The sequence below is a fragment of the Aspergillus udagawae genome, assembly GCF_001078395.1.
Source record: "Aspergillus udagawae IFM 46973 DNA, scaffold_1, whole genome shotgun sequence".
Taxonomy (NCBI): domain Eukaryota; kingdom Fungi; phylum Ascomycota; class Eurotiomycetes; order Eurotiales; family Aspergillaceae; genus Aspergillus; species Aspergillus udagawae.
Window position 1 is genome coordinate 912,439 of NW_025091264.1, and position 14,425 is coordinate 926,863.

General features: G+C 51.1%; 4 protein-coding genes and 1 non-coding gene across 5 annotated transcripts; 4 read left to right on the plus strand and 1 right to left on the minus strand.

The window, feature by feature from the left end:
• Positions 1–116: 116 nt before the first annotated feature.
• Aud_000302 (U6 snRNP complex subunit PRP24) lies at positions 117–4,210 on the minus strand (the record flags this gene model as incomplete). The annotated part of the gene is made up of 4 exons (XM_043285817.1): positions 117–884; positions 938–1,294; positions 1,346–1,573; positions 1,631–4,210. 4 exons carry the CDS (start codon positions 4,208–4,210, stop codon positions 117–119), a joined length of 3,933 nt encoding a protein of 1,310 aa, XP_043141752.1.
• Positions 4,211–6,146: 1,936 nt separating this feature from the next.
• On the plus strand, positions 6,147–7,274 carry Aud_000303 (mitochondrial 54S ribosomal protein uL22m; the record flags this gene model as incomplete). Its single annotated transcript, XM_043285818.1, has 2 exons — positions 6,147–6,186; positions 6,259–7,274. 2 exons carry the CDS (start codon positions 6,147–6,149, stop codon positions 7,272–7,274), a joined length of 1,056 nt encoding a protein of 351 aa, XP_043141753.1.
• A 787-nt stretch (positions 7,275–8,061) lies between these two features.
• Positions 8,062–9,192, plus strand: Aud_000304 (histidine phosphatase family protein; the record flags this gene model as incomplete). The annotated part of the gene is made up of 4 exons (XM_043285819.1): positions 8,062–8,169; positions 8,226–8,444; positions 8,510–8,752; positions 8,803–9,192. The coding sequence occupies 4 exons, from the start codon at positions 8,062–8,064 to the stop codon at positions 9,190–9,192; spliced, it is 960 nt and encodes a 319-aa protein (XP_043141754.1).
• Positions 9,193–12,537: 3,345 nt separating this feature from the next.
• On the plus strand, positions 12,538–13,491 carry Aud_000305 (phytanoyl-CoA dioxygenase family protein; the record flags this gene model as incomplete). Its single annotated transcript, XM_043285820.1, has 1 exon — positions 12,538–13,491. One exon carries the CDS (start codon positions 12,538–12,540, stop codon positions 13,489–13,491), a length of 954 nt encoding a protein of 317 aa, XP_043141755.1.
• A 477-nt stretch (positions 13,492–13,968) lies between these two features.
• On the plus strand, positions 13,969–14,049 carry Aud_000306. Its single transcript has one exon. It is a non-coding gene; the product is annotated as a tRNA-Ser (tRNA).
• The last annotated feature ends 376 nt before the right edge of the window (positions 14,050–14,425 follow it).

The window sequence follows — 14,425 nt, forward strand, 5'->3', positions numbered from 1 at the left end:
CCGCTCGGGTCACTATGGCAGCGGACCGTCCAGAAGAGGGACATCAATGGAAGGAGAAAGGGGGAAAACGCCAAACCGGTCATTACAATCCGAAGCGCCGCGCACAGTTTTTGCTCTCATTCGCCTCGATTCCGCTGGATCATGGCACGGAAATCATCATTACTCTTCCTCGTCTTCTCACCGCCAACTGGGTGAGCGCTGCTTTCTGTCGTCACATTCGTGGTCGTCATCGTCGTCGCGCTTTTGGCGCCTTCTTCGGCTTTCGTGCTTCCCCCCTGCGCGGCGCTCGAAGGAATGCTGACCCGCTTCACCCCCAATCCACCTCTTCGGCCACCGCGCTGACCGGGTTGCGCAGGACGTTTGATCGGTCCGGTCGGCTGGAGAAATGCGGCCTTCTCCTTCGACTTTGTCGCCTGACCGGGGCCCGCCTTCTTCTCCGCTGACTGCTTCAGCATTTCCGAAACCGTGCCCACATGCAATCTTCGACCCGGAGCAATTTCCTGTCCTTCAAGTTCGAGCGAAGCCTTGCCGGCATGGTTAACATCGGCAAATTCGACAATAGCCCCTTGATGATCAGGGCGCAGGACGATTTTGATGAGCGGTCCATAAGGCTCCACCAGTGCACGGATCCGCGCATCATTCACCGTGTCAGGAACGTTCATGAGCCCCAGGGTCCGCGCCGAGCGCTCCTTGGCTGCGCCTTCAGGCTCGACTGATGGCGCTTTGGTCCCATTCGCCTCCGCTGCAGGGGATTGTGACGCTCGGACGCGGTTCACGATAGTGGTTGCAGTTCGTTTAGCACCTTGGGGGGTCGAAATTCGGACTTGTAGCGGACGCGAGCGGAATTCCTGTTCATGCATAGCAAGGGCAGCTTCTGCCTCCTCCTATCCGAGAGATTAGCTGTAACACTCAGTAGCCGGATGGCCAGAAAACATACTTTGGTGGAAAAGACAATATAACCAAACCCTTTACTGCCACCATCGACCTTTCTTGGGATCCGCACCGTCTCGATAGTGCCATACTTTTGGAACACTTCCTTAAGGTCACCCTCATTGGCTTTCCAGTCAATGTTGGAAATGTGGATCTCGCGCCCTTCGTAAACAGGTCCATGACGGTCCTCTCTACGAGACGGATCTGAGATCTTGACTACCAGATTGAGATCACTTCCGACCCGGGTGCCATTCAGCTTGGTCGCATTATGGGCATCCCCAGAGGATTTGAACTGCACGTAGCAGAACCGTCGATGAGTGTTGTATTTGAGAGATGGAAAGCGTATATCGACAATCTCGCCATACTAAGACTGGTTAGTGTTGTATTACATGGGAGCTGTCGGGCAGGTGCCTACCTCGCGGAACAGATTTCGCATATAACTTTCATCAGCAGTCGATGGAAAGTTCGTAACGAACAAGGTGGATCCGGAGCCAAGATGAACCTCAATGGCGTTATCGTCAAGCAACTTCTGATCGCGAGTCTGAGCCACGAGAGCTTCCTCTCTTGTTTCGAACTCTATAATGGCGGTCTCGGAGTTTCCATCGTCGCCTGGCAGCATCGTCAAGCTATTGATTGTCCCGCACTATCCAAGTCAGATGAGGAAGTGAAGACAACCCGGGAAACCAGGGGAGAAACTTACATGACGGAAGAACTGTCGCACTCGGTGTTCCGTAATATGGTGAGGCAAATTCTTGACAACCACTGTGGCATTTTCGCGGTCGCGCCGGAGTGCGACAGGCTCAGGTTGCGCCGCAGTGGGTGCTGGTGCGGGTGCTGGTGCTGGCTCCTGGGCACGGGCCTTTTTACTGCTGGGAAAGCCATTTACTCCAGTGTCATCCTCGCGCTTACGCTTCTCTGCTTGAGATGCAAGATCGGTCGCCGCCGCCTGCTGTTGCTGCAATGCCGCCGCTTCTCTAGCCTCCTTTTCTCGCCGTGCGTTGATGGCCTTCATGGCTTTCCTAGTCTCCAGTACAGCCTGTTGGAGTTCGTCCGAGTCCTCGTAATCTTCACAATGCGCGACGTAGACCTGCATGATCTTCTCGGGCCAATCCAGGTCTGTCCGCTTGATGGCTTGTTTCAACACGGCGGTTGCAAAGCTGGGGTTGGGAGTCCGCCGTGCGGCATCCGCCGTCGCTTCTCCCTGCACAAATTTGCTCCACGAGATCAGCTCCCAATGGTAGTAGGTGAGCCAGAATTCGTAACTATTGCCACGGCGACCAACCAACCCCTTGAAGGTTTCGCGTGCACTGTCCCAACTGCCGCTTTCACTCAGGTAACGGATGTAGATGCGTTCGAGACGAAACAGCGGATCACCCTGGTATGAGCGACCGTACTTCTTCTCACCGAGTTCTTGAACACTTTCGATGGCGGATCGGATGCCAACCTCAGCAACATCCAGGTCCTCGTCGGTCGAATCTGAAAGAAAGGCGCGCCGACGAAGGTAGCTGCACCAGGCGGTATGGACTTTCAGTACCTCCTCCATACCACCGGCGTCCAGCAAGCCAGTACTTGTGGCTTTGTGTTTGATGTCAGCGATCTTCTGGAAAGATTGTCCTTCCCGCTCGGAGCTTAGGAGGTACTGCGACCAAAGGGTACCAGTGCATGGGCAATGCCTGGTGGCTCTTTCGAGCGTCGGTATTGTGGTCGCTCTCGCGTTACCGTGCGTATTCTGGTCGATGAGGAACATGACGTAGTCCTCCCAGAGGTTGGAGTCCGTCGGGAAACGTAGGACTGCACGCTGGTAGATGGCGTTCACAAGATCGAAATTCGACTGGCGTTTCCGCCGGTGTCGGCTCACTTCCCATTCAATGTACTCCGAGTACGCCGCCCACTCCAGGCCAAACTCCCCAGCATCGACGGCATTGCGCAACTTGATCTCTAAATGCTCCCGCGCGTTGTACTTCTCTTTAATTGGCGTAGCAAGTCGGCCCGCCGTGTCGGCCATGATTTCCTCGTAATTTGCGTTGTAGTATGTCGACACGAATCCCGAAAAGGCCTGGAAGGTCTGGTCCCAGGTAGCATGCGGAGTTTGCAATCGGACATCGAAGAAGCTCTTCACTTGACTGGCACGTTCTTGCGATGGGCGACGAGAAAGGTCTTGGACTTGCAGATCCAGAAATCGATCCCAGACCAGATGGCTATCGTGAATCCTCCATCGGGTTGCCTCGGCACCTCGCTGCCACACATCCAAAACAGATTGCCAGGTAAAGACCTCCCGACCGACCAGCTTGTCCTCCTCGGACCACTGGTTCGAACCAGAATCCCCGTGCGCAGAGTTGTAGAGGTATAGAACCCATTCACCGTAGATGGTCCATAGCTTGGTACTACCGTACTCCTCCTCAATTGATCGCTGGCAGAGTTCCATCACCGCAATGCGTTCCTCAACTGATTGCGCCAACATACTCTCGTCCTGAATCCACTCAGCCCAGAGATCCTCACCCATGGCGAAGAGCTTGTCCATCTCCTCCCGTGCAGTGCGCATATCCCTAAGGAGATCGTATTTTCGTGGGTCGCCATGGATTTCTGGATTATTAGGCGGGTAAACATGGTTGACAAAGCCCTCGTGCAGCAGGCGGATAAAATTCACGTGCGCCTCATAAATATGCGGATTGTCTTGAATCTGGGCGAAGAGCTCCGTCGCCATCCTTTGAGCATCGGGCCGCAAAGAAGTGTCAGCATAATTCCTCCGGGCAGCGCCTTCCCTCGGACCCTCCGACATTGCGATGTCAAACGAAGTTCTGGGCGTAGGCGTATTGTGAGAGATCGGGTTAACGTGAGGGTACATCGTGGATGGCGATAGTTGGCTTTCATAGGATTCGGTACCCCGCAAAATGGAGCTATTGGAACGCTGGGGCTGATGATGTTGCATTGACGCCAAATCTGCGAGGGTATCCATGCCTGGCGTGGACGCTTGTCGGGATGGAGGCAGATCAACAGACGGAGGCGTGCCATTTCCTCCCCCCATGTTCGGACCAGTACTTGGACTACTCGTCGCCGGCGGTGAAGGGTCGTTTAATTGCGAAGGGGCATATACGTGATGCGCAAGAGGAGACGAAGTCATGGCTGGCCGTGCGGAAGTTGTGCGACCTTTCCGTAGCGGCTTATTCGGTGGACGTGACGCCGCGGCAGAAGCATTGTTGGCAGACATCGATCCGTTTCCAGGGGTTGACCGCCCAGATTGAGGATTCGAGTCTGGCGAAAGAAGTGAGTTTATATCCATAGTGGAGTGTTTTTTTTTATTTTTTTTTTTTTTCCTCCAAAGGCTTTAATGACGGAGAAGGAAGGCGAAGGTAAAGTGAAAGTCGCCAGCTAACGCGCTGGCGCGGACGCAGACCTCAAGAAAAAAGAAGAGGAAAGAATGAACGAAATGGATTCGAAATTTAGAGGATAACTGATGATAGCCTCATCAACGAGTCCATTCCTGCTTTGGCCAGAGCCTCGATCGCGACTCAGGTAGCAGGACTTTTGTCGGTCCTTTCAAGCGGTGCGGAAAAGTTCCAACCACAAAGGAAAGAACTGCGCGAATGGAGAGGTCAGGACCGAGGATGATTCCCTCCACGTGAGTAAATTTCCCCTTGTTTCGGTTCTCTCCGTTTGTTTTCCCTTTTGAGTAGTTGATTGTCGACTGTATACGTTGATGCTTGAGCACAGAGACGACAAGGATTTCTGGGACGGAAAATGGGTCGACCGGGTAGATTGAGAAAGCCGAAGGGGAGAGAGAGGAGGGGGACCAAGCTATCCAGGTCGAGAGCTAAAAGCGGGTAAGCGGCGGTCACAATGACGGTAAAATATGGGGAAATAGAGACCTACAAAAAGGACAGGCGACGAGAAACAGGTCGAGAAAAGCGCAGTGTAGCAAAAAAGACCAGAGACTGAAGGAGAAAACAGACAGTCGAATGAATCTCGTCCAAGAAAAAAAGGGCTCTTAGCATGGGATAGATACCTGAGGCTACCGACGAGTACTTTGCGACAACAAGCGTAGTGATCAGCCACCTAGCTCAGGAATGAGCGCTTGAACAACCTCAAGGCTTTAGCTAACATCGTGCGACCTGAAATTTGAACTAGGTAGGATTCCCGTACTATGCAGGCGTTTTGACGCTGATTACTACGACAGGTTCTCGACTCCTTTCGATCGTGCGGATTGTGTAACCGATGGTTTAAAAGACATGATTTGTTGGTCAGGCCATTCCGATCGATTGGTTACGACAGCTGCCTTGACGTAGTGATCAAGATCTACAGATCTATAGAACGCTATTTACGAGTTGCTATGGATGAGAAGACTAGGTCCCTGCTGCTCGATTTCATTTCGACGACGAGGCCTACCTCAAAGAGCTGGATCCGATGCTGTTTTACGCCTGGAGTTTGAGCATCATCACGTGCCCATGATCAACAGCCACTTGCATTGCCCTGTGCGCCGAGGAGGGCGTTCATTTTCCTGTTATGAACTTGTCGGTTGAATCTGTTAGTCAACCGTCGAGAATGGTGGATATGGATGTCTGCGTTGGCCAGTGCCTCGAATCATCAATCATCCACATCCCATTTTAGGGGTTGCAAACGATCGGACAATGGTTTAGCGAAGCAGATGAAGCCATGACAACTCAGGTACAGGTATTCAATGCTGAGAACACTGGCTGTCATGTAATATTTCAAGCAATCACTGCATTTTGCACCTAGGTAGTCATAATGCTCCGCACAGCCACGTATATCACACCAAATGGAGGCAGATAATTGAGGGCTGCCGCTTTAACCGACACCAGCAGAAACCGACCGAGACTAGGCAGATGATGAGGTCATTTTGCATGAAGAGGTAGAGGTAATACTCTACTACCAAAGCGCTTGGAAACTTAGCAAGGTGCTAGTCTACAGTTAGATTAGACTAGCTGCAAGCAAATCGCAAAAAAATGCCGAACTTGCAAGGAGTTGGGACGCGCCGTGTGAGAGCTAAAAAGTTGCTGCCGTGGGTCAAGCCTCAAAGCTAACAAAAGTGTGGCTTGATTCCTTAGCCACATTGTACGGTAGACCATATCAACCTACTCCGCAGCCAAGAAACGCGGATCATGTGCTCTCGACTTTCCGGTTGCAATTTTCCCTTCAATCTCCGAATATCAGACTCGACCAGCTCCGGGGGTTGTTAACGCTCGATTGTCATGGCCACAATGGGTGTTGTATATCCCTACGGGCAACTGATCCGGTCAGGTAAGTCACTACCTTCCCAATTGCTTTACCCGTTACTTGTAATATTCTTTTGACCCTGAATCATTTGTGTAGCCCGGACAAGCGTTGCTCTTGTCCCTCGACGCACCCTGACCTATTCCTTCCCTCGCCGTGCTCAGGATGACGGTAGCAATGGGCCTAACGACAAACCGGAGGAGCAATCCAAACCGTCTGCCTTGTCTTCCATCAAAAATTTCTTCTTCGGCGGCAGGTCCGAGACCGCAAAGCCGAAAATTACCCGCAGAGCAACAGCCCCTCCTAAGCGTGAGGGCTCATTGAGTGCAGACTCGATTTTCGCCGAAGACGAAGCAACCCCGAAGCTTATTGCATCCGGTCGGACACCAGCAGCACGCAAACAAGCCACCGAAGCGGCCGAAGGCGAGGAGGAAGCCAACTTGGAGGTGGAAAACCGAAACCGTGTCAACATGGCGACCGTGCTCGATCCTCGCCCGAAGGCGAGGATGCGCTGGGAGCGCAAGATGATTGTCCGGGAAGTACGTCGTCGGGGGCGTCTAACGAAGACCGAGCAGATTATGCGGACGGAGCGCGAGTCACTGTCCAAGTCCCATTGGTTCAAGACGTCCGTGAAGAAGCTGGGACCCCTCGCGCGCCAGATCGCAGGAAAGAATATCGACGAGGCTATGTTACAGATGCGCTTCAGCAAGAAGAAGGTCGCCAAGGACGTTCTTGAGCACCTCGAGCACGCGAAGAACGTTGCCATTGTTCGGTCAGGTATGGGTCTGGGCAACGCCACCGAAGAGAAGCCTATCACCATCACTCTCAAATCTGGTGAGCGGAAAAAGATCACCAACCCTTCATCAATCTACATTGCCCAGGCTTGGGTCAACCGAGGTCCATACGGAGTCGACTACGACCATCGCGCTCGAGGCCAGATTAATCGGCTGCGGCCCCCTTACACTTCCCTGACTGTCTTGCTCAAGGAAGAGAATACCCGGCTCAGAGAGTGGCAGGATCGTGAGGCTGAGGCACTGCGCAAGCGGAAAGCCCAAGTCTGGACCCAGCTTCCGGACCGGAAGATCACCGCCCAGAACCAGTACTATAGCTGGTGATCGACTTGTTCGCTTCGTTGTTTTATAGCCATGACCAGGCGATTTGATGGGTTGTTATCGGCGTTGTTCGTTTCCTTGTAATTTTTCTAGATTTCTGAAAGCACTCTCCGTCGAGCGGATGTTTCAGCGTTTCCTCTCCCACATCTGTCTACCCCTGGTGATGAGAGGTCAATGGCTTGCCATCACCATTTGTGGTCTAAAGAATTGAGCCGATGACGGGTTCACCTTGTACAATACTGAAATATACATTTCTGGACGCATCCGTTTTCCCTACATTTACTAGGTCGGGTACCTTTAGAAATTGCCCTTGTGACGTCTTCTATTTCACCTGAACATCGACACGTGTATGCGTCCTTTTCCATGGGTCACAATTGATCATTGTCAACCACCTACACGAGGCAATTATCAATTTTCCATCCTTCTCACGGTCTTGTTTTGAGTTGGAAGAATTGGATGAACGGATGAATATATCTGACCTAGTCCAGTCTGGCTGGCGATTGATTGCCCCACACCCAGCAGAGCCCGCACCCAATGAAGCGCACGAGCTCTTGGATATGGTCCCCCTGCGTCTCTCCAGAGCTCGCCCACCCACGCAGGGCAATGAGCTTGAATATCAGCCTCTAAGTGAAAGTGAAAGTCCGAATTCGAATCATCGAAGGGCACTTGGCTTCCACCGGTTATTTCAAATATCTTTCATCATGTATGTGCTCACACCTCGACGCCTTTTCCCCTACTAACACCATCCAGACCATTACTGCTCATAATCACTGTCATTGTAGCTGGGTTGATGATGATGGCTGAATCAGTGACATCTGAGTCGCATCTGAGACTGAGCACTGTAACCGGGTATTTCCTGCAAGATGAACCGACGACTGATCCGGATACTTTCGATTATGTGAGCTGTTATTGAAATATAGCATCACCTGCGGACCTAGCTGATGATGGCACCAGGTCACATCAAACTTTGGCCTGATATCTCGAAGATATGACTCGGACGCCGAGTTTGATCCCGATGGCCGCAGAACCCAATGGGAGCGATTTGAGTTCCAGATCAATAAGCTCAATGCAGAGAGTGGCCCTGAGGCAAGCTACAGACTGCTCTATCTTGGCCGACATGGAGAGGGATACCACAATGTCGCCGAGCGCCGCTATGGGAGAGCAGCATGGGATGTAAGTATTTCTACTGATACCCCGGTACCTGAGGCTGTTTACAGCAACTCTACTAACAGTTCTAGTGCTATTGGTCCCTTCTCGACGGCGACGACAACGGGACATGGGTGGACGCCCGTCTCACTCCTGTGGGCATAGCTCAGGCGGAAACCGCGCACCGGGCTTGGGAGACGCAGATCGAGACCAAGATCCCATTCCCTCAATCGTACTACGTGAGTCCGTTAAATCGATGCTTGGCTACTGCTAGTATCACGTTCCGTGGCCTGAAGATGCCGCATACGGAGCCTTTCCGCCCGGTCCTCAAAGAGGTTGGTCCACGGTATCGCCTTTCATAAACCATGGTAACTTACATGAGCAGCTCCTCCGAGAAACAATCGGCCTGCACACCTGCGACAGTCGGTCCTCGAAAACGGCCATACTAGCCGAGTACCCCGAGTACATCACTGAAGATGGCTTCGCAGAAGAAGACCCTCTCTATGATCCAAAGCTACGGGAGTCTGACACTGCGCGTGACGCTCGCCTTCGCGACTTACTCCAAGACATCTTCACTCACGACAGAAACACGTTTATCTCTTTGACCGCCCATTCAGGGGCCATTACGAGTATCTTGCAGGTCACGGGGCACCGGAAGTTTGCGCTCGCTACGGGTGCTGTCATTCCGGTTCTGGTCAAGGTAGAGCGTGTGCCTGGGCCATTGCCGAAAATGCATATTGATCCTCCTACGACGGCGCCAATTTGTAAAAATTGATTTGAAGGAGCCGGAAAGAAGGGGTGGGAATTGCTGCAGCACGACTTCTAGAGGCATCATGGGGGAATGGACATAACAATCAACCCGATCGTTTCGGAAGTAATACTTGGTCGGATAATTCATGGAACAAATTCAAGCTTAGGAAATGCGCAATGTGTATCAATGGATCAAGATCTGTCGGGGGTTGGATGGATGCTATGATGCTCAAATAGACTCGATGTCCTTCATCAATTAGCTTAGATTTGTAAACAGATGGGTGAACTGCGTACTCCACTGTGGTAAGCTAATTTCTTTCTCTTCATACGTAGCACTCTTCTTTCTTCACATACTTAGAAGACTTAAGTGATGAACTTAAGCATTCACCTATCTAATAAAGATGCATTCACTACATAAAGGCTTAGAGAGCATTCAGAGGCTCAATTGCAGAGAAATAGCCTCATCACCTACATCCCTTCCTTTTATCACCCCGACCTCTCTTGCTCATAAACCACTGATGGAGCCTCAAATCTTTCTATCTTGTTATAATATTATACTGCTATGATCATGGATATGCAATGCTAGGCTAAATCCATCATCCGGACACCTTATTTCTCTACATCTACTATTTTCTACTCTGGAGCGGAACATGTACGCTTCAGCTATTTCGCCGATATCGAGACGCTCATTGTCAAGGTAATCTCCGAGCCCCACGAGGGTGCACAGGGGCCAGGCAGCAATGGAACTTCCCTTTCCTTCCCCTGAGTGACTGCCATTGCAAAGCATTTGACGCCGCCGTCGCGCGTAGTTTCATAGAGGGTTCGCAAACCATCATCATATATTTGCCGTTTCTTGCTGCTTGATAAATGCGAGTGCGCCTTTAGCAACTAAGGATTCGTTGATCAATGTTCGAATCACCCTCAATGAGATTGACGAATTGAAGTCGTGACTAGTGGCCTCTGGGGAAGCCATGAATGATCAGATTTTGACGCAATTTGATTAAATATCTGATGGGTGTTGGATGCTATGATGCTCAAATAGGGATCAACCCAATGTCAGAGGGCCCGGTGCCGCTTCTGGTATCGTTTCAACGATCACGACCACATGGTTGATTTCCATCATAGTTATCTATCGATTCCATTAATTCCAGCCATCTAATCATTTTCATTGGAATACAGAGCTGTTCACCTGTTCAAAAATGTCAGAGCGAGCATTCCACACCTTCGCGCTGGTCGTCTTTGGAGGCCGCATGTTGGACACGGCCCTGGCAACGGACTCTGTGATGATCGCGAAGAAGTTCATGGCAGACGGACTGCATCCGACATGTCTCTCAGGAATCCATCTTCATGATATCACAAATATGTCCGGGCCATTTCTGTTCGGGCGAGAGGACTTACGAGAAGGGTCCCTATTTACGACAGCCAGGAGGCCATGAGGCCATTCTATCGACTAGAGGCCCACGGCAGTCCTGAAAACTGACTCGTACCGTAAGATGGACACATGGACATCCAAGAAGCGATGAGCCGTTAATACTTGATATGCCACAACCTGGGCAACATACCCGACTGTCAGACCTTCAGGTCTTCAATGTGATCACGAAGGACATCACACAGACTGATAGACACAGAAGCTGGCGCAGGGTCTACCTCAAATCACACATCATGGACTGGATCAGAAATATCCTAGCCTTGAAGACCTCTCTGTAAAAACGCCAATCAAGACCTTGCGATTGCTTGATGATATAGGCCAGTCAGGCAAGATCTCGTCGAGCTATATATCAGTTCCTCTTCTCTTTTACCCTAACCCAGATCACATCGGGGCTTTGCTGTTCTACGCCACCAGTCGGCTGGTTCTGACGGAATATGGACATTTTGTTCCAGGCCTGGGGCCGCGTTCATCGACTCGGACAACAAGAGCGACAGAAGACTTGGACCCTCTCCCAAGAGCATAGCATTAGTCGATGGATGGAGTGCAGCAACATCTGGGTTGTGGGCTCCATTAGCAGGAGATTGCCTCCATGGAGGATCTAGTTCCTGTTGAGTCAAAGGCGAGGCTGGCCATGTGAGTGATTAAGCTTTCAACTGAACAGTCTGATTATTGAGCATCATCTAACTGTAAATTTAAAGAGGTTATGCTATCTTACGTATATGCCGGAACCTAGTGATCGATGTGTTTTTAATGGACATGATTGGTGTGTTTTAATGGACACACAATCAATGAGACAGTCCTATTAGCTTGGTGATGGCTTCCTCCCGACTCCCTTACTCCTCTGCTCAGGGGTCGGTTGACTCCTGCAACACCGATCTCATGTACACAGTGCTGAAAGATGAGCAATTATTGATTGATCATGTCGTAAAAGCCGCTCTCACTCTCGGCTTTCCACACGTTGTCCTTGCTACCTGCGCGGTCCCCTTGTCAGCCATTTTCCTTAGCAATGTCTGATGATTCGGTTCCTTCTCTAAGACGGACTGGGGGAGCAGTTCCCGCCGAAACCTCGGGACCGTTTGCAGAACCTCACAGAAGTCGATTCTCATGGAACCTCCTCTCAATCTGAAGACATTGTTTCAAACACTCTGTTGAAAGGAGGGCTCTTTCTTATTGCTCGCCAGAGACATAAGGCTTCACCAGGGGCATTGTCAAATACTTTTATCCTGATATGCCCATTGCCTGGGGTTACGACGACATGGTAAACTGAGTGGACAAAACTCCATGCATTCAGCATACAGCATCATACCATCATAGCTACTAACGGACATGCAATTGGTTACTGCACAGTGACGGGCAGGCGCAACATATTATCTTTGCAAACGTCAAAAAAATATAGAAATAACACTTACTATATAATATGACGGTGATGCCTTCAGCGACCATGCTACTGGCTTTCTGATTGAATTTGGGATTGTCTCAGAGCTAAACATGCTAATATTTCAGTATGGCTAGCGTAGGGTGTTGAGGAAGATGATTATAAGCTTCTTATTCGCACGCGGAAATAGGACCCAGGGGGAGTGGCATTAATATTTTGTATGTGACGTTCTTGATCCCAGCCCAGAAAGGAAATATGTTATGAGTTTTGATGTGGGCATGCAGAAATACCATGAGAGAGGCTGGGAGGCAGGGCTCAGAGGGTTTCTGTGGGTTTCGACACATCTAATGGTATTTACAAATTGAACAATGCTATTGATTCATATTCTATCTTGCTATTTGGTGTCAACCTGTCATGATCATTGATCAGCTCGGGCATATCCGACTGATACTGATAAGGCCACTATTTAAACATCATTTCCCCCGCATTTTCCCCCTCAACTCATCCCACCTCTTCCACCTTTCTCCCTCTTATTTTTTCCAGCAATCGATCTCTACGTCTAAACCATGGAAGGCCTTACCCCCTCTCAACTCACCTTCTTCCGTGAGAACGGCTACCTCGTCATCCCCAACTTCCTCTCCCCGGAGGACATCAGCTCCCTCCTAACCGAGACAAACAGACTTCTCGACGACTTCCCGCTAGAATCCCACCCCCTCACCAAATTCACTACGGGCGACGACGAAACTAACAAGAACGACCCCCACGTCGGCGATGACTACTTCCTAAACTCCGGCGACAAGATCCGCTTCTTCTTCGAACCGGACGCCTTCTCCACCCCCGACCCCGCAACAGGCAAACCCACCCTCCTCAAGCCCAAACAGCAAGCAATCAACAAGATTGGACATGCGCTGCACTCGCTCTCCCCGCCCTTCGAGAAAGTCTCGCTGAGCAAGCGCAATGCCGCCATCGCCAAATCCCTGGGGTTCGTGGACCCGCGCGTGCTGCAGAGTATGGTGATCTGCAAGCAGCCCGGGATCGGGGGCGCGGTGCCACCGCATCGGGACTCGGAGTTCCTGTATACGAGGCCGCCGTCGGCGGTGGGGTGGTGGTTTGCGCTGCAGGATGCGGGGCGTGGGAATGCGACGCTGGGGATGTGGAGGGGTTCGCATCGGCAGGGGATCAAGCGGCGGTTTGTGAGGAAGATTGGGGAAAATGGGAAGGTTGTTGGGACGGAGTTTGTGGAGAATGATGGGCCGGAGATGCCGAGAGGGTCCGAGGCAGACGGCCAGGACCAGGGCCAAGAGGTCAAGGATGAGGATCTGGAGATTCTGGATATCAAGGCCGGGTCATTGGTGCTGATTCATGGGAATGTGCTGCATATGAGCGAGAAGAATACCAGCCCGCGCAGCCGGTTTGCATATACATTCCATGTCATTGAGGGTGCGGATGGATGGGACTATGATGAGAGGAACTGGCTCCAGCCTCCGGAGGGCGGGGAGTTTTCCAAGCTGTATCGGTAGAGACGAGCAGGAATTGATATACCTTATCTTCCTTCGTTTTGAGGTGGCTTCTTGGACAACTGAAGCGCCCATTTGCGTATAGTTCCAAATTGCGCCCAATGTCTTGCCGTATATGGTCCACACATGACCATGGCGATGTGACCGTTTCGGTGGCGTGGCAGTCTATGTATTAGCCAGTGGGTATACTTCAAGCGGTATGCGCTGCTCGTGTCTGAATATCATGTAGCCTGTGCTATGCTTACCGAGGCTCAAGCAATACAAGCCTGTCATTCTCGGTTGTCTCTGCGCCACAATCATCGTCTAGCCGCTGATCCTCCTGCAATTTTCCTGCAGGTACGGCAGCAGGGTCGATCTTCACTGGCGCATACCCCAGTATTCGGGCCTACGCGGAATATGCCATCGAAGGCAACTATACGAGAACCTTATTATTTCACTTGGCTGATAGAGTTAAAATAGGACAACGCTACCATCAGCACAGTCAGTGTGCCCGAGTGGTTAAGGGGAGTGATTAGAAATCACTTGGCTTCGGCCGCATAGGTTCGAGTCCTATCGCTGACGTTTCTTTTTCTTTTTTGCCTCTTTGTTATTCTCTACGGCCTGACTCTGGCTTATCTTGCAGTAGAATACCAGAGAGGCTCTTTTTTATCTGATTTGCTGGGTTGCAGAGTATGGTGTGCTCGTACAAGGCGACAGCTAAGCCAATAGTCATGATCATTCCATGGGGAAGACTGGACCATCATTTCCTCATGTCCCGATATTAGCATTAATGCAACTTCTTTCTATTTCTTCTTAATTGCGATGACTGAGATGGCAGCCATGGCGTCCTTGATTTTTATCAGATGTTTAGCTCCTCTGTACGGAGTAGATGGATGCATATTCTGTGTGTACCCCTTATCTTATCAGATCCACCAAAGCGGCGCATCTCTGCCGTTCG